The following is a 26,315-nucleotide window of genomic DNA, read 5'->3' as shown; positions in this document are numbered from 1 at the left end:
TGCACATGGAATTAAGTTTGGATAAATACTTCCTAGAAGTATATTTAGGTGATACTTTGATTGAAACTTTACCTTTTATCTTTAAGAAGAATGATATAATTACGATTAAACCAACTAAAAATTCAGCTATGGAAGAAGGCCAATTATTGTTTGTTGTAATGTACATAGAAAGAGAACTTTCGTAAAGACGTTTGCTATATAATAAGAATGGATATTTTTGGTAACATTAAAAGTAAGAAAGAAGAATCTAGAGAAGTTAATACATCAAATTACACATCCAGGGTTGATTTTAAGAACAAAAGATTGGTTATGTATCTAATGCTATTGATAAACAAGATGTTGTAACATTAGAACAGCTTGAATCAGCGAAAAAAGAGTTTAATTTACTTACACGAAAAGAAATTGTTGAATTTCCATGTCGATTGGCAGTAGATGATTGCGGGAAACCAGCCTTTTTGTAAATAATTTAGCTGCTGCCTACAAATTTCTTTATAGAGGTATGTTAATGCATATAGAATCAAGTCTTAACAAACATCTTATAGACTTATTTTCAAATGACGCTTTAGTTGAAAGTTTTCCATTACTCTTTAATATGTATGATCAGTTAACAATTAGACCATGTAAGGATTCTGAATTGAAAGAAGGTAAATTATTATTGCTTATTATGTATATAGAAATAGAAGATGAAGGTGAAAACGTATCAAGTGATGATGATGATGATAATGTTAAAAGTATAGTATTAGGTAGTGATAAATTTTAATTATTTTGTTGATTTTCTATACAATAAATAAATGATGATGTATTGTGTTAAATGTAAGAAATCAACAGATACGAAGAAAGATACCATTAGAATTGAACAAACAAAGAATGGGAGATATCTAAAGAAAGGTATTTGTTCTGTATGCGGTGTTACTAAAACTCAATTCGTTAAAAAGAAAGATTGACTATATGATGGTAAAGGTGTTAGAGAAGACATTATAGAAGAAATTCAAAAACCATTTAGAAAAAACTTTGACAGACTAAGTGTGGTTATAAAGGTATCGATGATCTTTGGCAAGCTGCTCTTGTAGAAACGGATAGCGGAGTATTAAAAGGTGTTTCCAAATTAAATAAAGGCTATAAGTATCTGCTAACGATTATAGATATGTTTTCGAAATATGCGTTTGCTGTTCCTGTTAGACAAGAGTGGTAAAAATCTTACAGAAGCATTCGAATCCATATTAAGAACGAGAAAACCTAGTAACTTACAAACTGATCAAGGTAAAGAGTTTTACAATGAAGAGTTTAAGAAGTTAATGGAGGAAAATAAGATTAATCATTACTCAACTTATAGTGGTACGAAAGCTTCTGTTGTTGAGAGATTTAATAGAACACTTAAACCAAACATGTGGAAAAGGTTCACAACACACGGGAATTACAAATGGATAGAGATATTACCAAAATTGGTTAGTGAGTATAATAATAGAGTACATAGAACAATTGGTTTAAAGCCTATAGAAGTTAATAAGAAGAATGAGCGAACAATATTGGAGAAAGTGTATAAGAAAGAATATAAGCGTGTTAAGCCCAAATACAAATTAGGCGATTATGTTCGTATAAGTAAATCGAAGGGGTTATTTGAGAAAGGATATACACCTAATTTGTCAACAGAAGTATTTGTTATTAGCGAAGTTATTCCATCTAATCTCCCTACGTATAGAATTAAAGATTTAGAAGAAGAAGATGTGCAAGGTAGATTTTACGAACCAGAACTATTAAAAACGAAACATAAAGATGAATACTTAGTGGAAAAGGTTTTGAGAAAGAAAGGTGATAAAGTATACGTTAAATGGCTAGGTTTTGATGATTCACATAATAGTTGGGTAGATAAGAGTAATGTAGTGTAAATATAAATGTTGTCTTTTATGGAATAATAACTATAAAAGGCATTTTCTATATAATAAATATGAGTACTATGGATAGTTCTCTTAGTTTAAACGATATTTGCTACGAACAAATTAAAGACAATTATTGGTATGGTATTTTTGGTGATTTTAAATTTATTATAGATAAGAGTACAGGATACTTCAATGCTACTAAGTTATGTCAGAGTGGTGGTAAAAAGTTTAAACATTCGTTAGAAAATAAAGAATCAACAACACTAATAAAAAGATTAGAAGAAGAGCATCAATCTCAAAAAAATATATTACGTGGTTAGTGGAGGAAGAAGAACAATAATCAGTGGCACATATGTTCATCCAGACTTGTTCCAAGAAATAAAAAGATGGTCTCAATTGAAAAAAGATAATGATAAGTCAGGTTTTGTTTATATCGCCACATCAAACCTGTATAAGAAAAGAAATATTTATAAGATTGGCTTCACTAAGACCTTAGAATGAAGATTAAAACAACTAAACGCATACAGAGCAAACTTTGATCTGTTTTACTTTGATAAAACTTATAGAAGCAGCAACGCACGAGAGCTAGAGAAGTCAATTCATCAAGATTTAGAAGATTATCGTACTGAAAAGGAATTCTTTGAATGTGATTTGAAAATTATTATAAGAAACTATAGACGACATTATTGAGAATGAGGTCCTAAAATTTTTGAACAGCCTTCAACTATAAAAATAATTATGTGTTTTATGATAATTACCATAAAACTCTAACGTGTACAAAAAGATTAAACATATCATAGCAATACAACCTGACATATCAAAACAACCATTACACATACAATCTAGTTTAAATACAACACAGAGCATTCATATTAGTTTAAACATAACCATTTGATCTGTGGATGGAGAAGATGATGAGTTTGTTATTGATTTGTTTTTAAGTATAAGAGGCAATTAACATTAAGTTTCGTATTTAGATATTCATAAGGTAAGGATAATGAGTTTTGAACATCCCTATCAGAAGAAGATTTGGTTAATATCTGATAATTAAGGTTACGACTTTTATGGTATAATAGCTATAAAAGGTAATAAGTTAAACATTAAACAAACCATCTGTTGTAACATCGAATGCTAAATTCAATATACCACGTAAATCAGAATTATTATGATATTGTCTTATTATAACTCTCCAATCCACGAAGTGTGTAAATACATATATAAACTCTACAGAGAGGTCTTGATAAATTGAAATGCTATCCCAATAAACGCGGTCTTTGAACTCTGCAATAAATTCTTGTGTTAAATTTTGAAATATTGAAATCGTTCTCCAATCTACTTTGTCAGCGTAATCTCTTATAAGGTTTTCTGATAATTGCTGGGTTCCACATAAGCGCCACCAAGAAAGTTTATCTGCATGTTTTCGTATAAAGGCTTCAGAGAGTTTGCTTCCATAAGATATAGCATCAAAATCAACTTTGTCTATAAACTCATTAATAAATTCTTCAGATAGGTTTTGATTTAAAGATACTTCTTTCCAATCAACTCTATCTGCAAATTCTCTTATAAAGTCTTCTGATAACTCTTGGCTTTCCGAAATAATCTCCAAATCAACTTTATCAGCTAATTCTCTTATAAACTCTTTTGATAACTTTTTCCATGAACATATTTTACTCAAATTAACTTTCTCCTGATATTTGCGTATAAAGTCTTCTGTAATGTGATCATAGTTATATTCCTCCTCATAATCATCATAACCTATAGATAACCATTGTTCATCAGTCAGTGAATCTAACATCTCATCAGACAAGTTCATAACGTTTGCATAGAGAATGTTTTATATAAGAAATGAGTTCTTTTCTTTAGTAGCTTTCTTAAACAAATGATCTAACATACCTATGGACACGCTAAAATTTATTTTGTCTTCATCATTATAACCACCAATATCTAAATGTTTACATACACAATCAAATATAGGTTTGTACAATAATATTTCCTTAGCACTAGTCATATTCACCTGTTCGTTTTTTTCTTAGATTTTTTTTAAAATTTATTTCATTTCTGATTTTCTATATAATAAATATGGAGAAAGATTTTGATTTATTACATGATAGACTTAAACTAATTCATCATGATCTTAAACTCTTAGCAGCACTACTAGAGAAGCAAATACTGTTAAGGGAAAAAGAATTATTAATAACACAACAAAAACATTTAATTTGAGTAGTGATGATGAATATAAATATGGTAGTGATGATTATGACGATGATTATGACAATGAGTAAGTTTACAAAAATAATTTAATTTTAATATGTATATATGTAACTTTGATGGGTTATTCCCATAAAAGCCGTGTTCTAATACAACGCGTAATATGTAGACAATGGCAGGAGTGTACAATGTTAAGTGTTGTATTAGGATATATGGAAGTAAAAATAGTACAAAAATGATTAGAAATAATCTGGTAAAGATAAAAATTGAAGAGTGATAGTAAGATTTTCTATATAATATATAAGATGAGTAATTATAGTAGATTTACCGTAATAGAGTTAAGACGACAATGTAAAGAGAAGGGAATCAGAAGATATTCCCGATTAAGAAAAGTAGAACTAATAAAGCTTCTTAAACAATATGATGAGGAACAAAGCAGAAGACAGATTAGAAATATATTCCCATTTAAACAAGAAGTGTTTGAAGAACCAAAAATCAAAGCTGAATCAGTACCAATTGATGTAAAACTCAAAGAAACGACAATGAAATCAAGATTAGAAACATGGAAATTTACAACAGATTACAAACCACAAGATCCACTTGAACAATATATTACTGCAACATCTAAAGCCATATTAAACAGATTACAAATTAGCTTAAGTAAACATAGTTCATTGAAAGCTAATCTTTATATAAGTTGTACATATAAGAAAGGTGAAGAAACTCAAAACTTTTATTTTAACACTGAAAACCAAGAAATATATCAATCAAGTAATTTAAAAGAAGAAATAACTAAGATGAAACAAAGATTAAGAACAAGAATGGATGAGTTCCAAGCTAGAGGTTCTGACTGGGCTCTTATAAACATTAACTTTTTACAACTAGCAATCGTCAAATATACACCATATAGAGGATCAACATACATAGAATTACCTAAAGAAATTCAAAACAAAAAGGCAGTAATTAATGTAAAGAATGAAGATGAAAAATGTTTCTTATATTCAATTTGTTCTGCACTACACCCAGTTAATAAAGATCCACAACGACCTTCCAAATACAAGCAAGTAGCTAAATACTTAGAATCTAAACTGAAAAATATTCATTTCCCTGTAAAACTAAGCGATATTCCGAAAGTTGAAAAATTACCTAATATTTCTATAAATGTCTATGCGTATGATAAAGACTATTCAATCTATATACTATATCACACGCAAAACAAGAAAGAAAATCATGTCAATTTATTATATATAAAAGAACAAAATGAAGATCAAAGTAAAACACATTATTGTTGAATTAAGGATTTAAGCAGACTAGTATGTACACAGTTAACTAAAAAGAGAGTTCGAAAATATTTATGTGATAGATGTTTGTTATACTTTTACTCCCAAAACGCTTTAAATAAACATGATTAAGATTGTTCGTTTGATGAGCCAGTAAAAATAATAATGCCTGAAGAAGGTAAATACGTTGAATTTAAAAACTACCAATACACAATGAAAATGCCATTTGTGATTTATGCTGATTTTGAATGCTTGTTACATAAAGTTATGAGTTGTCAAGAATGTTATCCAGATAACGAATCATATACGGAGAAATATCAACAACATAAGCCATCTGGATTTTGTTATTATGTAGTAAAGAGCGATGGAAGTAAAACTAATCCTGTTTTGTATAGAGGTAAGAACGCTGCTAATAAATTTATAAGACTGTTAACAAAAGAAGCTAAATACATATCGAACATATACAAACAAAATAACGAATTACCATTAACAAAAAGTCAGAGAAAAGAGTTCAATGAATCTGAATGATGTTATTACTGTAAGCAGAAGTATACTAAAGAAAACCATAAAGTTAAGCATCATGATCATATAACAGGAAAATTTGTAGCACCTCTATGTAATAACTGCAATTTAAAAGTTAAAGTACCAAAGTTTATACCAGTGATCATACATAACTTGACAGGATATGACTCTCACTTGTTTATAAAAGAGCTTGGGTGTAATAAAGAAGAAATAGATCTAATACCCAATAACGAAGAAAGATACATTTCATTCAGTAAAAAGGTTGGAACTATTAAATTGAAATTTGTAGATTCATTTAGATTTATGGCTTCTAGTTTAGACAAATTGTCATCGAACTTGAAACCTGAGCAAATGATACATACCCAGCACTTTTATTCTAATCAAGAACAGTTTCAACTTGTAATAAGAAAAGGTGTTTACCCATATGATTATGTTAACAATTGGAATAGGTTTAGAGAAAGAAAATTACCGCTAAAGGAAGCATTCTTCAACAAGCTTATGAACACACATATAAGTGATGAAGATTATGAACATGCAAAGAAAGTATGGGAAACGTTTAACATTAAGAATCTCGGACAATACCATGATTTATATTTAAAAACGGATGTATTATTGTTAGCAGATGTGTTTGAGAACTTTAGGGAGACATGTCTTAAAGCTTATGACCTTGATCCTGCTTGGTATATGACGGCACCAGGTTTAGCTTGGGATGCAATGTTAAAGATGACAAAGATAGAATTAGAATTATTAACAGATTATGATATGGTATTAATGGTAGAGAAAGGAATAAGAGGTGGAATTAGTCAATGCTCAAAAAGATATGTAAAAGCAAACAATAAGTATATGGAAGATTACGATAAGAATAAAGAAGATTCTTACTTAATGTATCTAGATGCCAATAACTTGTATGGGTGGGCGATTAGCCAATATCTACCGTATAAGGGATTTAGATGGTTAAGTGAAGATGAGATTGAAGAAATAGATTTTACAAGTGTAACTGATAATTCTGATACTGGTTACATATTAGAAGTTGACCTTGAATATCCGAAAGAATTGCATGACTATCACAAAGACTATCCATTAGCTCCTCAAAACATATGTCCGCCTGGTTCAAAACAATCAAAGCTATTAACAACCCTATATGACAAAGAAAAATATGTAATTCACTATCGAAACCTAAAACAATGTCTTTCACTTGGATTAAAACTTAGAAAGATACATCGAGTAATAGAGTTCGAACAATCAGATTGGTTAAATAAATATATTGATTTAAACACACAAATGAGAACGAAAGCAACAAATGATTTTGAAAAAGACTTCTATAAGCTCATGAATAATTCAGTATTTGGTAAAACTATGGAGAATATTAGAAAGAGAGTCAATATTAAACTTGTAAGTGATGAGAAAAAATACGAGAAGCTTGTAGCAAAACCAAATTATAAGAGTACTACAGTTTTTACGGAAAGTTTAGTAGCAGTTCATATGAACAAGGTTAAAGTGCAATTTAACAAAACGATTTATGTTGGTATGTCAATTCTAGATTTGTCAAAATATTTAATGTATGATTTCCATTATAATGTGATGAAACCTAAGTATCAAGACAAAATAGAAGTGTGTTATACAGATACTGATAGCTATATATACCATATTCAAACAGAAGATGTGTACGAGGACATGAAAAATTACATTGATTACTTCGACACGAGTGATTACCCTAAAGATAACAAATATGAGATACCACAAATCAATAAGAAAATACTTGGTAAGATGAAGGATGAGATTAAAGGTACAATCATAGAAGAGTTTGTGGGTTTAAGAAGTAAGATGTACAGTATAAAAGCACCTCAAATAGATTTAACAGATAAAGACTTTAAAGGTAAGTTCGATAAACAAAAGTGTTGTAAGAAAGCTAAAGGTGTTAAGAAGAGTGTCCTGTATAAAGAACTTACATTTAACGAATGTAAGGACTGTTTGATTAGCCAAAGAGAATATTATAAAAAGATGAATTTAATTAGAAGTTATAAGCATGATTTGTACAGTATAGAAGTTAATAAGTTAGCTTTAAGTTGTGTAGATGATAAAAGATGTGTTTTAAAGGATGGGATCAATACCCTACCATGGGGTCATTATTAGAAGAGAAATAAAATATATGTAATACATTTATATAATAAATGCCTAAGCAAAACATAATAAAATTAGACTACTTTCGATATTATTGCACATGTAAATCAATTGCAACGCAAACTAAAAAAGAATGTACAAGTGACTTTTGTAGCTTTGAAAGATGTAGTAGATGTGAAGATTATGGATATGATTATATTTGTAAGTGCGTAGAATAATTTAGTTTTAGTTTTTGTTAGATATAAGTTTTTATGATTTTTAAATGTCATAAAAGCCTATGCGATCTCACTTTAAAATTGTAATTATGGGAATACTTTGCGCTGTGTTACTTTGTATGGTTAGCTGGATCCTTCTGTTCTGGTTAAAAGTGCTAGGAGGGGAAAGTGCGCCAAAAGTAACCATGTCATACTACTCATGTTCCCTCTGTTACACAGGTCCTGAAAATAGAGTATACTGAGCCTACGTTGATAAAAACATGTCACGATCTCATTTTTATTTATTTAAGAACAACTGGAGAAAGTTTAAAATGGAGTGTTACAGTCAATACCCCAGAAGGAAATGGCAAATTTCAACCCGCGTAATCTTTTAATATTACTTCGATACTTTTCTAACAAAATGTTTCAAGTAACATATAATGAATATCTTGAAATGTTATCGTTGGAGCATTTCCGTATCTAATATCGGATATTATTACCATACGTAATAACTATGCTTTTGTTTCACCTGAAAATTGACTTTGTATAATATCCGTATAAAAAATAATTTGATGTGGATATCAAATATCTACGTAAACGTTTAAATCCGCGACAATACAGAAAACACAAGATCTGATTTCTCAGAAAATGCTAATTGCAAAACTAGTGTAGATGACAATTAAACGATTCTACACGTTCATTACATTCAATGCATGTGGATATCAAATATATACGTAAACGTTTAAATCTGCGACGATACAAACAACACAAGATCTGATTTCTCAGAAAATCCTAATTGCAAAACTAGTGTAGATGACAATTAAACGATTCTACACGTTCATTACATTCAATGCATGTGGATATCAAATATATACGTAAACGTTTAAATCTGCGACGATAGAAACAACACAAGATCTGATTTCTCAGAAAATCCTAATTGCAAAACTAGTGTAGATGACAATTAAACGATTCTACACGTTCATTACGTTCATTACATTACAAAAAATGTACAGCATCCAGTACACGAAACGTGGATTTAAGGAACTCAATTCCTATGATACGGTTCCGTATGGGTACGTTAAAAAACTGAAGCTGGAACAGGAAAAAGAAGATGAAGAAAAACTGTAAATACCCAATGAGGCCACCATTGTAACATAGTCTTTTTCCTTTTCCATTTTTCCTCCTTGACCACAAAGCAGCAACACCAAGAAAAAAACGCAGTACCCAGAGGAGACCATAAACCACCAACACCACCATCAGTGGAAGAAATGCAGTCATCTCGCACCCGAGGAGGGAGAGGGAAATAAACAGAGAGTGTTACACATCCATCTTTTACGAGTAAGTTTTATTTCTCTCTTATCAATATTTACTCGTTTTCATTGTTTCAGGAAAAAAGAAATTCATAAATTAACCTATTGCTTCTTCTTTTTCTTTACAGGATACGTCTACAAGATTGGAGGATGACATGTTCAAAATATTCATTAAACTAGATTCTGTATTTATTGTGTTAATAAAAATGTATGAGAAGAGCACATACCTTTCGTTAAAATACAACAAGTTGAAAAAAATATATTTTATTGTTTCTTGAAACCTTGAACACTTGTTTTCAAATAATGACAATCTTGAAAACTTGGTTTGAGAATTTAAGGTGGGAAATATATCCAAGATTTGGTTTAAATGCTTAGTTTGAAAATATTTTGTTCGAAAAATTGATTTGAAAATTGTTTTTGAAATTTGATATTTAATTTTTAGGTCGAAAATTTTAAAAGTTTAGTTCGAGAAAAAAGTTTGATTTGAAAATTTTTAGATGTGATTTACATCTTTAGTTCGAAACTTGTTTTTGAAAATTGGTTTAGTTCGAAAATTTTTTGAAATTGTTTTTAGTTTCAATTTTTTGGGTTCGAAAAATTTTTGTTTTGAAATTTTTTCAAATTTTTTTAGTTCGAAAAAAATTGATTTGAAAATTTAGTTTGATTTTTTTAAATTTTTTTAGTTCAAAATATTTTTTAGTTCGAAAAAAATTTCATTTTTTTAGTTCGGAATTTTTTGAAATTTTTTAGTTTCAAAATTTTTAGTTCAAAATTTTTTTGTTTGAAACTTTTTGTTCGAAATTTTTTGTTTCAATTTTTTGGTTCGAAAATTTTTTGTTTCATTTTTTTTAGTTCGAATAATTTTTAGTTTGAAAATTCTTGCACTCAGCGGAACCGTTTCAAAAAGATTTGAAGCAGTTTAGATTTTAATAATCTGGCAACACTGTTTCCATCAATGAAGCGCTTACTGACCAACAAAACGCTGAGTGTTTAAAATCGCTCAAACTCAGAACAGTGTGTTATAAGAGTTCTAACAATGAAATCTACAAGCGACACGGATGGACCCCTCTTTCACCATTGTTAAATTAAATGTATCCTTTCAGAGACACACTAATTCAAGGACAGGATCTCCACACGTAAACATATAAGGTAAAAACCGTATTACCCTTATAAAGAAACAATAATACTTAAAGTGGGGGACCGTGCCCTAAAAGGGGAACTTCAATACACCATAAAAAAAGGATAGCCATAAAAGGAAACGTAATTCTCAAATTCAAAGTGATAAATTTCCCCGCAATGTTAACTTATTATGCTATACCACGTGATCAAAAATTTGAATTTCCCACATGGGCGGGGCTAAGATCATGTGACTTCTATCAGCCAATCAGAATCGAGGATCCAAAGCACACGTGGTTGTACTAAAATTTGGCAATTTTGTACCGTAAAAGGGAACGAGGTGGACCACCTTAATTTATAGTGATACGTACTAGGGTTTTATACTATTATACCAAAAGTTTAAATTTGACAATTTCCAAAATTTAAGGGGTGTGCCAAGGCACCCCTCCCAAAAATTTAAAGGAGTGCATCAATATACCCATGTTGTGAAAGGGAATGGACCCTTATATACGCCCGTATAACTATATAAGGTAATAACACCTCATCAAAGGGGAAAAATTAGGTCAAAACCCCCCGAAATTTAACTTTTTGGCAATTTTTTACCCATGAAAGGGAACGAGATATACCACCCAAATTTATCACGATACATATTAGGGTCCTATACTATTATACCAAATGTTTCAAATGAGCAATTTCCAAAATTGAAGGGGTGGGTCTAGTTACCCCTCCCAAAAATTTAATTTAAAGGAGTGCTTCAATATACCCATCTCTTATAATAGGTAATGGACCCCTATATACGCCCACATAACTATGTAAGGTAATAAGACCTCATCAAAGGGGATAAATTAGGTAAAAAAAAGAAATGTGATTTTTGGTAATTTTTTACCCATGAAAGGGAACGAGATGGAGCCCCAATACTAATAGAGGCACATACGCTGGTCCTAAGCTACCATACCAAATTTTTAGATTTGGCAATTTCTAAAATTTAAGGGGGTGGTCCTACGTACCCCTGCCAAATTTTAGGGGGTGGGTCAAGGTATCCCTGCCGAAATCTAGAGGGGATCCTAGGTATCCCTAGGTCATTTACCCCGGACCAAGGTGATTGGCCTTTGACCTATGACGTCACAAATGTCGGGGTCAAAGTCCAAACTCACGCCAACGCGGGCCCCTACTACTATATACTACTACGTACGATATAGGCGAATGTGTTACTTGTAGCATAAGCAAAGTCATTTTATTTATTCTTAGGCTATCATATTGCATTGAAAAAATATTTCATTTTGCATTTATTTGATAGTTACAAATTATATTTGAAATAAGTTTAATTTATAATAATTATATAATATGAAAACAACAACCAAACACAGCTTATACTGTAATGTATGTCAAACGTAATAAAAGTATCATTTTTGGTTTGAAAAATAGCGCTTCCCAAGAAATGTATCTGCCCCTCCTTTGTCCCCCTAAGAAATTAAATCTGGCGTTGTTACTGATAATGAACAATTAACAATTGACTTAAATTTAATTGCAAATTTTAATTGATTTCAATTGCAAAGGACAAATTTGAAATTAATTGCAATTGGAAGTAATTGCAATTAATTTCCAGAACAATTACTTTCAATTGATTGATTAATTGCTATTGATTCTAATTGATTAGTGCGCAAAACTCCTTATACAGTTCCCTATTACTCCGATATCAAAATTATTTACCGAAATGCATTAATGTAACCAGGGGCGGATTAAGGGGGTCTTGGGAGAACTACAGTCCGGGCATTGAGGTGGTCAGGGGCCTCCATTCTGATCAAAATCTCAACTGGCTACCTAAAAAGAATCATGAAGATACAATGATCATTATAAAATAAAATATGACCAAAAATATGAAACATATTCCCTTAACTTTCTACTGTACTTTCAGAGAAATGTAATCGGTGAAGTATGGGCGAAATTTTTTAGCCCGCGCCTCCAGATGGGTTAATCCAGCCCTGAATGCAACCGTGACGTATTCGCAACCAATGATACTTCAGTCCATACCAAGGGCGGATAGGCATCATTAGGGGGGCGCTTTTTCCCACAAGGGCCACTAGCATATGAATGTCACAAATCAAGTTGCTCAGTTCTCTTTCCACAATATTAAAAATTAACAATTAAAACCTAATATACTTTCATCAGTATATTCTTATGAATTGTTCAAAGTATTACATGAAGTTCAAGGAGTACGTATACCATATTACAAAGTTAACCGATTTTTTAGTGTACTACTTTTTGATGCTACTGTATCTATCACCTTTTCATTCGAAACATTCCTTATCAAATCCTTTTCAGTAGACATCAACATAAATCTTTCCAAACGTTTCTGAGACATGGTACTGCTTAACCTATTTTTAATGTATTTCAGTTTTGGAAAAATTCTTTCACATGTTACCTGAGTTAAGGACAAAGTCAATAGAAATTTGTATGCTAGTAGCAAACCTGAATAAGCATTACTGTACAAATTACAACTCTGTAAAATTAAGAAAATGACATTAGACAATTTTTCAAACATGTTTCGCACTCGCCTTCCTTCTGAAGAAATATATTTCTCCTAATTCTGAATCACTTGTGCCATCAGTAGAATCAGTTGTTTCCTTGGTTTTACTTGTAATCAAGATTGATTTTCAAGAATTTCCACTTTCTTGAGAGCTCCAAGCGAAGACTTTTATAGAATCATTGAAAATTTCTTCATTTTTTTCCCAGAAGATGAATAAGTTTAAGGAAAGCCGTGCCTGGAAGTTCTCTTACTTGGTTGCAGCTTCTAGGGTCCAAACAATCCATAAAGTATCTTGCTTCTTGAATCTTGAAGAAATACTCGAAATTACCGTAACCAGTATAGTGTTGAATGCTTCGATGCAGTACTTTTTCATTGGATCAGAAGCAGCTTCATTTTCACATTCATAGGGAAACATTCTTTTCCACCTCCGAAGGGTGTTGTCTACAGGTCAGTACAAACAAAGAAATCACGTTATAATTATTCATATTTATTATTGGCCCATTCTGCAAATATTAACGCTGTATTCTTAACATATTCAAAACCAGATCCCGCTCCAGCAAACATTTGGAGATAGTTTGACAGCGGGGCCGTCACTTGAAATATTTTCAGGAACACTTGTGGTGTCGGAATTGTTTTGAACTTGAGAAGATCTTTCATATATTCTTTCGCTTTCAACTTAGCTTATGGTTTCATTATTCTATAGAAGCAATTTTCTTCATTATTATGGTCAACCCTACGCACAAAGTACTTTCTGGGTTCGAAAAATGACTGAACTTTTTCTGCAAAGCAGAGTGCTTTCCACCATCATGTTTTTGCAATAACTGTAAGAAGCCTTTGTTGACATTTGATCTTCCAAATGTCCACTTGCAGATAATATTCGCGCATAAATATCGCAGTCATTCAGCAGAACAATGACAATCAATTAATGAAACCTTTTTCCAGATCACAAATGACAAGACTGAGTATATGAGCGTAACACGACACGTGCAACTGATCATATGTATTTTGAAAAATCCAAATATTGTTCTAGCATGTTAGTTGGGCCATCAGTTGAGTTTCCAATACACTTCTCAATATCGAAGTTCAACTTCTCCAGAATTTCCAACAGTAAACCGCAAGGACACTGGCCTGTGTTAGATATGCATTTCACAGTGGCAACAATTCTTTCTTTAACTACAGTTTTAACAACATACCATAAAACAACAGAACACTGGCCTGTTGAGTAGTATATAATAGAACAGAAAGCATTCCAGCTTGAGAGACTTCTTTCAAAGTATCTTCTCTGATAACTGTGTTGATAGCATCCAAGACAATTCACCGTGTTTTTTGAAAGTTAGGTGACTACCATCCTGCTTACTTCCTCGTACATTACTCAGTTTACTCCTCTGGATGACCTCATTACTTTTAAGCGGAAGGTCAAATTTGCTTAACAAAAGAATAATATTCAAAAAGTTTCCATGATCTGTAGCTGTGTCTTCCAGTCTATAGATTGCTTCATTTCCATTTCCTCTGTAAGTTAGCCCTCTTTTACCAATGAGTTTCAGCACTTCGACAACTCGCTGCATTACTTGTCTGTTCTTCTCAAACCGATACTGTCGTTGTTTTATCTGCCGACGAGGAAGTAGTTTTTCAACACTACGTTCTCTTTTGTCAGATCGTAACCATCCACGCTGGTCTGATGTATTTTGGAAGATTCGTGTTCACTTACTCGCTGATAAGCGTATTTAGTGTTATGTTCCTGGCGTACAGATCCTTTAAGAAACGTGTTTGTTCAATCTGCAGAATATGCTGTGCACATGCTGCAAACAAACGCATTTTGAGCAGGATAATATGACAGCCAAACTCTGTTTGTGCCATCTGCTCGTTTATAAGCAACCTCAGGATTAAAAGGTATACTTTATTTTGGTTGATGGGGATGGAATTCTAAAACTTGAGGATACCATCGTCTTGTGGATGTATGAAAGGGTTCGTTGCTCTGTTCCCCGTGGCATAACACTTATCAAAGTTGTTTTTTTTTTTATTTTTTTCCCACTGCTTCGGAATCAGCATCACTAGAACTAGAGCTTTTCTGTTACTTTTTTCTTCGACAATAACACTCGTAGCTGAGGTTGGAAGTGCGCTAATTTCAAGACTTATGGAAGCGGAAACTTCTTGTTCATTTTCCACTCTGACAGTGACATTTGTAGTTGATGTGATGGAGCACTAATTTCAGCATTCAGAAACTGAGTTTACCCGCCTTATGCAGAGTCGTTTTGAACGTATGATTAGCGTCATACTAAAGGAATGACTACTGCAGGAAACATATGTTAGTCGACCTCTTTAATATGGCACTAAACACGCGTCAAAACGAATCTGCATAAGACTCTACCTCAAGGTGACCAGACGTCCAGTTTTAGCCGGGACAGTCCCTTATTTTCAACCGTTGTCCCGTTTTTTCTGATTCTCAAACGGGATGCCTAAATGTCCCGTTTTTAAGCAAACATGACCCAGGTGTCCCGTAATTATTATTTAAAATATAAATTGTCAATGCTAATTTTACACTCTTCCGTACCAACACGCATTCGGAAAGTTCAGCCGTGCCTAGAACTTCTGAATATTCAAATGAGAATTAAGTGTTCTGTGGTTCAAGTGGGAATTGAGTGGGAATTCTGAATATGGAAGTAGTTAAAAATATTGTTGGGTAGTACTTAAGTTAGAAACGCTGTGTTATCATTCTTACTTAAATTGAAAACACTGCCGAGTTCCAAAATGCAATGTGGAAGTCCCTCCCCCCCCCCCCCCGTCACCGGTTCGTATGCGTCCCGTTTTTGAAAGTAAAAGTTATGGACACCTTGCTCTACCTGTTTATTTTCCACTCTGACAGCAGTATTCGTAGCAGATGAGGTAAAATCGCTAACTTCAATACTGTATTTATCTGTTGTGAGTCAGTAGTTGATAATCTTGCAGGCTTGGAGGCATTATATAGATATGTGATCTTTTTGCAGTCATCAACATCTGCTTCTAATAAATTAGCTTTGCCTTCTTTCCACAATGCCGCATCGATTTTCACGAATTAAAATTTGGTCTATTCACTTCGAATTTTCCTTTTAAATGTTGCATCTTGGGGGTGACTCGTTGGGAGGGCGCACCGGGCGCCGCCCGGTGGCCCTATCCGCCCCTGATTCATACTGCCTGCTTCAAGGATGATGTTAACATCCTTGACCTGCTTCCTCTATGTGAGTTGCAGTTAGCGAATCGTTGCAGCGGGAATTACAAGTGAGAAGATTCGTCAGAGCACAATGGCAGGAAATTCCATGATGTCTGAAGTTAGTATATTTGTAACAGTTGTAGGATTGGTTAATTTTCTTTTCTTTTACAGCATTAATAGGGTACAATTATGCGTTACATGAATATGTTGTATTACACACTATTTAAAGCGTAAATCACAAGTTTAGTATGGCCAAAATAGAATCAAAAAATACTTGCAGCATGTAGTTAATATTGCATTTTCTGACACTGGAAATCGATTTGTTATATTTGTACTCAATATTTGGTATTACATATTTATATTTCATTATCACATCAATAGAGTTCGAGAATTCTGTGGTTGAAATGTGTTGTTCCACCATGCTTCAAAAAAACAGTTGAATGTTGCTAAGTGCTCTTAATTTGAAAAGAGAATGTATTACTTGAAACGTGGTTTTCGAGTTCTGCATTCGTAAAAAAGTATAAGAAATAATTTGCTGTTTACTTAGATATACCCTGTAATATTTTTTTTTCACAGTTACATATGTATTTTAATATTGAGATGTGAAATACAGTACGCATGCAAAGGACAGGACTGCTAAAAATGACCACAGTAATGTTGATTTAACGTGAGGTACGCATTTCTGTTTGAATTTTAATAGTCATATCTCGTATTTAGGCTTATTGCTAAATTAGGGTGTGTATTTAATGCACATATTTCATTCTTTGGCAAAATACCAAGTGTGACAAGTGATTTAAAGTTTTATATTTTCATGACCAGGTGTGATTAGTTCAATGTGTACTGTTCCACATTTTCTGTAAAATTGAATAAACAGTCCCTTTGTACACAAGAGACCCTTTGTACAGTTCGCAGAACGCACTTTTGATCTGTACATCTGGTCATTCTGACATTTTTACGTGGTTGATGGTAAAAAATTACATGGTTCTGACATTATTACTTGGCCCATTCCACGTCAAATCACCCAGGCCATGTTACACACCAATTCAGATTTTAATGAAACTTCGTGTACTTGTTAACACTACTAAGGCATGAAGACCTGTAAAATTTTTCTTCCGAACTCCTAATAGTTCGTGAGAAATACGAGACCAAAGTTTCAGAACTTCAGGCATCCCGGTCGTTCTCGAGGTCATCTAATATTTCGTAGAGCTTAATACAAAAATTCATCTCTCAGTATCTACGCAATGTATCACTCGGAAATTTCTACCCGAAGTTTATATAAGTCTGTAGAGCTTAAAAAAAAAAAAAAAAAACTGTACATTAAGGGTGAAAAATGCACCCTTGCACTTCAAAACAGTTAATTTTTTGTGTAAATTTCTAATTTTACGTAATGCATTATCGCTGTGAGGCGGACCAATTACCATGCCGCTTTTTTTTTAAAGTTGAACATTAATGTATGTTCTAAGAGACTGTAAAATAAAATTAGTGCTTTTTTGAATTCTTCGGTTAGTAATTCTCATTAATCCTTCAAGGCCAACGCGCCAGCTTTTCGTGTCATCTGTAAAGTGTTATTGCCATTGATGCAAGCAAGGTATTGGCACATCATTGCTCGATTCACCCGCACAGGTCTCAAGTAATCACTAAGTATACGTGTTGTTTGTGTTTAAATGTGTGGGGGTTCAGAGAAGCGGGATAACCAGGCTAGAAACATTCATTCTCGAAATTTTATAGTTTTTTTTTTTTTTTTTTTTTTTTTTTGTGTGTGTGTTTGCCGAACTATTAATATAATCAAAGTGAATTTAATGTTAAAATTGAATTAATTTTTAAAATCTACAGTCCATTATGTTTCAAATAAAGTAGAAATGAAGGTTATATAACAGTCAAGGGGAAGCCAGTGCCAGTTAAAATCCTGCCAACCAAACTTAACCTAACCGTACAAGCTTTTAGTCATAATGCAAAGTTTTGTATGACTTGAAGAGTATATATATTTATTTAATATATTTGTTGATATATGTATCTATAGTGTCAAAGATCTTACGTTCGTAGTTGTTAAATGTGTAGGGTGTCTCAAAAGTCCCCTGACATAGGGTAACTGTTATTATCATAGTTACAACAAAATGTAAGAGGAAAAGCAGTTTCCAAATATGATGTTTTTAATCTAAAGTTAAGGATTTTAATAAACTATCAAATCTAATGCAGGACTAGTTACCGATTGAAAATCGTTTAGTTAACGGGAACATGCACGTTGTGTCTTGAACTACCAAGCTGACGTGAAAAGTCTTGTCTGAGCAATGCGAGTAGGAACGTGTCTAATCTTGCCTGATTCTGCATTGTGGCCGTACAGTAACTTGTTCATTTCGGTTTCAGCTGTGTTTCTGTGCAGATATTTAAGTGCAGATATTCTGTGTTGAGTGTTTAAGACTGAATACTTATTGGGGTTGCTGCAAGACAGTGTTGTTCATCCTGTCAAGTGATAATTTGGCCGACGATGACGCGAAGTGAATTAGAACAGTGCAGTGCATCCGAGAAAGAATTGTTATCCCAAAGGTGCAGGGTTTGCCCAAGTGGGCCCTTTCGGGTTGGACCCGCCTGAAAAAACCCACTTTAAAACCCACCTGGGTTTTTGAACTTTTGGTTAGTATATTATCTGTACAACTAAGGTGATCACATTGAAAGTGACTTTTATCAGACTTTGGACTTCCCTTGGTAGAATTAGATGCTTTCATGTTAGAGTATACAACAACATTCAATGTTAGACCTATATAAAGTTCTGAATGCACTGAATGAATAAATAAAAACTTACCTTAGCTTGAGATAATTATATAAGAAATTAATGTATGGATTGTGTTTATAACCTACTTGAAGTAAAATATGCAATTTTATGTTTTAGAAAATACTTTCTGTGAATAGTGTGCTCGACGACGCTTTGGGACGTTATCCCTCATACATTTGACGAGTTTAAGGTCATAGTCAGTGGTCGAAGTGAGACGGTATGCGGTGGTGTGCCATACCACCTCTGTGGTTTTTCAGTCATGTAGGCATGCAGTCTCTGGTTTTTCAATGATTAAAACATACCGTCACCGGAAAGTAGATGCTAAATTCCTTTAATAAATAATTTTTTATACGAATATACAGTAATTGACGAATAGCTTTGTACATGAAAAGATTTTATTTCTTATATAGAAATAATTTCTAAGTTGACGACAGCGACATTTTTATCTTTTTCCTATATTTTGTTTTCAAAATGAAGGGTCTTCAAAGAAGTTCACCTAGTTTATATGTTATTGTGTCATATTGAATTGTTTCTTTGTTATGTATGTATGTGTGTGTGTCTTGTCTTAATGCATATAAATGCCGTGTTTTTGAGCATGGGCGAATTTAGGGATTGTCTGTTGTTAGTGTGGACCTTCCGTGGACTCTCAGTCGAGTGGGAGACCGGGAGTTTACCCCACAGGAAATTAATATCCTCATTTGGTTTTTGAGCATTTTCGCGTGTAATTCTCTATAATACAACATAAGGGGAAATTGTTTTATTTTTTCAGAAAGTTGTTGCCGGGGGATCAAAGTCTCTCCATATCCCCCTTTCCCCCGTTACTACAGAGAGGCTTTCCAATGGTTTTCAGTCATTGTGTAATAGAACTTCAATCTTTTAGTCCAGTGGTTCTCAAACATTCCGATAACGCGGAACTCCTGTTCATTCGGAAAGTGATCTGCGTACACCGTTGCAATACCATCTGAAATTTCAGATGTATTAAAAAAGTATACTATAAGTTACTAATTGGAATTAAGAAATACTATTGTTTCAGAGTTATTCTTGCATTTGCTGGAAAGGAAGCGGTTAAAAAAGAAAGTTGTGTGTCATTTTGATATTTTTTTATCTTTTCACAAATTAATTGAATTAAAGCAACGTTCTTATTTCTCAGTTATCTATCTTCCAAGACAATTTTACATTAACCGCACGCAATTTGAGTCAAGAGTTACTTGCAGTGGCGGATCTAGGAACATATTTTGGGAGGGGTTTCTCATCGTTTTTTAGAATACCCAGAATTGGGGGGAGGCTTGATGCTTATAAGCATAGGAATGACTAACATCTGTAATTGGTGATAGTGGTGGGTGCTTTCCACCACTTGAAGATGAAATCCATCAAATTCCGGAAGTTGAAATTAATGTACACTCATGTACAAAATGATTGTCGCATATCTATAACTGTCTTCTTGTAAGAATATAATTTGATAATGATTTTGCAGGACAGTTTCAATACTGATACTATGTGTATAATTGGGAAATGTTTGTGGTAAATTTCATACGAAAAGAATTATAAATACGCAAATTAGAATGAGTAAAACAAAATGTTGCTAAATGGACAAGAAAGTTTTATTTTCGTTTTATTGTTCTTATTTACTGCTCTTTTGACATGAAATTTGCCACATACATGTCTCTGCCGATTATACATGTACTAACATTATAAGGAATACTGGGCGAATTAGTTATCAAATTATATTCCTGCAACAATATATTTATAGACATGCGACATTAATTTTGGACATGAGTGTACAACTGCTTTTGAAAAAGTGTCCTAACAAAAAAGGAATTTCTCTCACTTGAAATAGACTTATATAACGGTTGACCGGCTTCATGGCAGAAATTTAGTAAAGTAGGAAAACATTTATATTTACAAACGTAGGTATAATTTCTAATTGTTTACTTTTCAGTAACTGTAAAAATACTTTTTGCATAACAGCTGTGAGTTCCATTTTATTACAACACATTTCAATGTTTTGGTATCGCAGACCCCACTTTGAAATCTGTTTTAGGCAACATACCCTCACTGCATTTCAACATTTAGATAGCCGGTATGTCGAGTCAGAATTGTAATAAAACATTCCGCCTCTGCTTTTTTCCCGCTTCGAGCACTGGTAATAGGTGCCTGTACCACCAGCAAATATGTGAATACATTAGTAAAGCTATTAGTTTTATTTCATGCATTAGATGATAACACAAGTTTTCTTCAGTAAAATTTGGATTTCCAGCAACAACAGTTTAGTTCAGTCATTAGTTGCTACTCTTCAAATAAGCATTCTGTAGAATCAAAACCAGCAACAGCAAAAAAATTCTTCTAAAATTTAAGAAGCTTAATGCTCGGAGTTCCGAAGACTATGTAACTCTACTATTTCAGGTGCTGAATTTAAACTTCCCTACTAGTTTAAGTGTCGATGTACAGTAAAGAAAGTTCCATTTTCGGGGAAAACCCGTCATGAAAAAAGTGCTCGAGAGATTTCCCGCAATTGAACGCACAAAGCATCGGAAGTTAGTACTTCAACAATAAAACTATTTATTTTAAACTGGAAGATATTTAATTTCATTTAAAACATTTTGAAACATTTACTTTATAAAATAAGAATTATCTCTTTGTTAATTGTTTTAAATTCATTTTTGTGAAAGAGCCGTCTTGCTAGTGCCAGGGAAATTCCCGTAATTGAACGCGCAAAGTATCGGAAGTGAACTTCAACAATAAAACTATTTCTTTTACGCTGGAAAATATTTGCCATATAAGATATTTTGAAACATTTATTTTATAATACATGTCATATCTTTGTTTTAAAACAATATACAGTATTTGGTATTCATACTGTATTTGGCGAACGTTACTGAGGCTCCTGGAGTGATTCGATCTGCATTTGTTCGTTTGTCTGCCTGTACCACACACACATATCTACAAGGTACAACTTCCGGTTTTTTAAGTTTAAGTTTTCAGGGTACAAGCACGAGACACACTAAACTTCCTGCATAAATTTTGGCGGCATACCAACGTAAAATTTCAAAATAGCGTATTTTTTTTTTTTCAAAATAGCAGGTATCTACGCTATAAAGCGCAATTTCGGTCTTTTAATAATTTCAAAATGGCGCCATTTTTTCAAAACAGTAGTGAACAGAAAATTCTTGTAAGTTGCGACAATGGCAGTCTTGAAATATAAATCACATTTTAACACTTTTTTTTTTTTTTTTTTACCCCAAAGACATGGAAATATTTCGAAAAAAAAAACAATAAAACCAGAAAATACCCATATAAGCCCAGGTGGGTTGGGTTTTTTAAAAAATACCCGGGCTTTTTCAAACCCTGCAAAGGTGTGGAATCAGTTCTGATTTGTCAACTAGTGTTTGTGAACATCATAAAACATATTACTTGAAGTATGAACATTATCAGACAAGTTGTTTTGATCCATTTAAGTGCCACATAAAACAATCACTAAGGCTTTGCGAAAAGTAAGTGTTGATTTTGCTAATGAAATTAATAAAAACGTTGACTCTGTAAAGGCTATTCCTGGGCAAAAGATATGCGGTAATTGCAGAAACAAACTTGGGATTGGAAGGAAAGACGTGGGCGGATATAGTGAACACGATGTATCTGTTTTAGAAGAATCTGTCACAAAAAACGAAACTGTAGAGCATCTTAATGTTTTACTTACAGCATTAGGGGAGTCACCTCTAAAATTCCATGCCATTCCGTCACACAGCAAGCCTGCATATGCTAAAAGAAAGCTTGACTCAGCAAGTTCTGCTCTGAAAAGTAAAATAAGCAAAGTTGTGGGAAGAGAGCTTATCTCTAAACAAGATTCTTGTAAAATTTCAAAAGATGTGAAACGAAAGGCTCATGATATGTATAAACTTCTTGATTTAATACAGGCCAAACTCCAAGATAAAATCACTAGAAGCGAAATAGTACAACTGTTAACTTTAGTGCTCTCATCTTGGAGCGAATATTCCAGAATTTTACCTGGAAAAACAGTGAGTATTTCAAAAAATGTACACATGGATAAGCGATTATTACTTGGGAATTTAAAAGAATTATACTCCTTATTTAATTATCAACATCCCAACATTAAAATTGGGTTTTCTAAATTTTGCACGCTACGTCCTAAGTAGTGTGTATTAGCAGGTTCTGCTGGGACACATTCCGTGTGCGTGTGTACAATACATCAAAACGTTATTCTCCTACTGCATGCATGTCATATAGAAGAGACATATCAAGACTTGATCCGTCATCTGGTTTCTGTGTACAGTCGGGATTGCATGCTGAGGCATTGTTCCGAGTGTCCCTTCAGTGAAAATTTGAGGCAGCTTCTGATTGCAAAATTCGAGGATTTTGATCCTGGGGAGGAAGTAACATATTACCAGACGGTATCAACGGACATAACATAATTGATGAAAAGTACTGTCACTCTGGACGAGTATGTGACAATTTTGATACGAAAGCTTGAAAAGCTTGTGCCACCAAAGCTTCATTTATTTTCAAAGCACACTCACATTTCTTAAAGGACAGAGAGAAAAATCTTGAGCCAGAGACAGCCGTTGTTCTGATGGACTTCAGTGAAAATTATTCCTACATAATTCAAGACGAAGTTCAAGGGTATCACTGGTCTACTGATTCCTGTACCCTACACCCAGCAGTACTATATACACGTCTTCCTGGATCTGCAGACCTGACTGTTTCTAGTTTGTATGTGATATCAGATGACTTGGAACACGATGTCGCATTTGTTTATGAGACTCAGAAACAAATAACTTCTTTTCTGAAAGAGCAGTTTCCATATGTCAAAAATGTAAATTGCTTAAGTGATGGATGCGCTGCGCAGTACAAGAATTGTAAAAACCTCATGAACTTGTTACCATTATGAGGATTTCTCCTTAAGTGCATCATGGTCATTTTTTTGCTACAAGCCATGGTAAATCCCCATGTGATGGTATTGGGACAATTAAACTTCTGCTTACTAAAGAAAGCCTTCAGAGTTTTTCTGATTTTTTAAATACGCCAGAAAAAGTTTTTACCTTCTGTAGATCTCGTATATAAATTTCAGCTTGCTGAAAAAAGAAACTCTCATAGATACACGCAAAAATTACAAAATCGTTTTCCTGGTGCACAAACAATTTCTGGAACACGATCATATCATCAGTTTTTTCCTCTAAGCCAAACCTCGATTGGGATAAAGCGAATCAGTGCTATCCAGATTTCAGTTCCACTTTCATTTTAGTGAAGAAAAGACATCTTCTCGAATGAACATCGCGGACATCATTACTAATTCGTATCTTGCATGTGTTTATTTTATTTATTTATTTATTGAACAAATTCCCAGATACAGCATAACTTTGCCATTTTACACAGGGACATGCTAACAAAAGACAGGGAAAAAAAAAAAAAAACAAGACAACAATAACAACAACATAGAAAAAAGAGTGTAAAAGTAAAACTATTCCGTCAAAGTTCGTTTAATTGCTCTTTCAAACACTGGGTAGCTCGAAAAAAATGTCCACATCAGTTGTTACTTGATTATAACAGCCAACCTAGGACGGGCAATATGGAATAGGTGAGTATTCTGGGTGATGCGGGAAGGGACACGTAAAGATAGTTCCTGAAGTAATATTTCCGATCTTAAGCTTCCATTAACTATTTTATGTAGATATTTCAGGTCAGAGATAATTCTGCGTACTTCAGGAGTATGAATATTAAGATGTCGCAAGAGCTCCTTCTTAGATAATATTCGAAGTGCAGGAACACGAAAACGGACTATAGCGATGAAGAAATTGAGAACAGAATCAAGTCTGGAGAGATGTGTAGGTGCTGCCATGGCCCATATGGGAGAGCAGTATTCGATCTTGGGCGCTATTAAAGTCTTATAAAAAGTTGCTAATGAAGAAACAGTGCGTAGTTCGGTGAATCGATAAAGAAGTCCCAACATGCGCATTGAATTCTTTAGTATTGAGGAGATGTGGTCAGAGAAGGTGAGTTTTGAATCAAAGATGACACCAAGATCGTTATGACTATTAGAATGTGTGATAGGGGAATCGTTGATATGGTATGTGGAGGGGACAGGAGACTTTTTCAAAGTAATAGTAATACTGTCACATTTCTTACTGTCGAGTTTCAAGTGCCACATTTCACACCAGCCTGTGAGGTAATTTATGTCTTCCTGTAGAGCAATTGTGTCACGGAGACACGATATTTCTCTGTATAACTTACAATCGTCAGCAAAAAGCAGAAGGCCACTAGGTTGAGCTGATAAGTGCGTGTAGAGATCATCCATATAAAGGACAAACAGCAGAGGCCCAAGTACACTCCCCTGAGGCACCCCTGAGATCACGGGTTGGGGGTTAGAAGTCGCCCCTGAAAGAACAACTCTCTGTTTACGGTCCTTCAAGTAGCTTGTGATTAGAGAGAGAAATTTGCCATGTACATTAAATCTATTGGAGAGTTTATGAAGAAGATGAATGTGACTGACAGAATCAAAGGCCTTCGAGAGATCAAAGTAGATAACATCTAATTGAGTATTGTTATTCATACATTTGACTGCACAGGAAAGAAGAGTACTTAAGTTTGAGAGACTTGAGCTTTTCGGTAGAAAGCCGTGCTGAGAACTATGGATAACCATTGGCTTTTTGGGTTAGCGTTAGGTAAAGATGAAGAGAAAAATGATGTTGAAGTCAAGTATATGCACCCTTTTGGACCGGCTCCATTCTTCTACTGGCCTTCTCCAGGAAAAGACGAAGTGAGCCATGTTCCGATATCCAATATTATTTGTTCTGTGTGCGCCCCCTTTACTAAAGGTACTGGAAGAGTATATTATTTCTCAGATAAGGAGGTTCGGTCTGTGAAGGAACAATACAGGCTGCGTTTTGCTTAAACGAAGTAGCAGGTTCCTTCAGTCTCAAATAGTGAAATCCAATCACTGAGATTGGCATATGCTGAGGTAAGAAATTGATTTCATGCACAAGGAGTTCTGCATATTTCTTTGGTTACAAATTTTCAATTTAATGTAGTGGAAATGTTCAATCTTTATTTTTATTTCGTTTTGAAGACTAAAATGTAACTGTCGTAAATGTTGATAAAAATAAGTACGAAATTGAGTTTTGATCTGTACTTTGTATAGATCCTGTTGTTCCTATTTGTAAATTACGTTTATGAAAGTACGTCTTCCCAATC

The 26,315-nt window shown here is 33.4% G+C and overlaps 1 protein-coding gene across 3 annotated transcripts in view; it reads left to right on the top strand.

Annotated features, from left to right (window-relative positions):
- The first annotated feature begins 16,304 nt into the window (after positions 1–16,304).
- Positions 16,305–26,315, top strand: part of LOC145688133 (uncharacterized) — a 147,015-nt gene continuing 137,004 nt past the window's right edge. For all 3 annotated transcript variants that reach the window (XR_014131845.1, XM_081761921.1, XM_081761920.1), the window contains exon 1: positions 16,305–16,460. Coding sequence is in view for 2 of the 3 variants with exons in the window: in XM_081761921.1 (XP_081618047.1) it covers positions 16,434–16,460 (27 nt within the window). In the remaining variant the exon portion in view is untranslated. The remainder of the gene's footprint in view (positions 16,461–26,315) is intronic.

Source organism: Thermobia domestica, chromosome 6 (assembly GCF_964235325.1).
Source record: "Thermobia domestica chromosome 6, izTheDome1.hap1.1, whole genome shotgun sequence".
In the NCBI taxonomy this organism is placed as follows: domain Eukaryota; kingdom Metazoa; phylum Arthropoda; class Insecta; order Zygentoma; family Lepismatidae; genus Thermobia; species Thermobia domestica.
The sequence above is the reverse complement of the archived record's forward strand: the minus strand, read 5'-3'. Positions and strand labels throughout refer to the sequence as shown.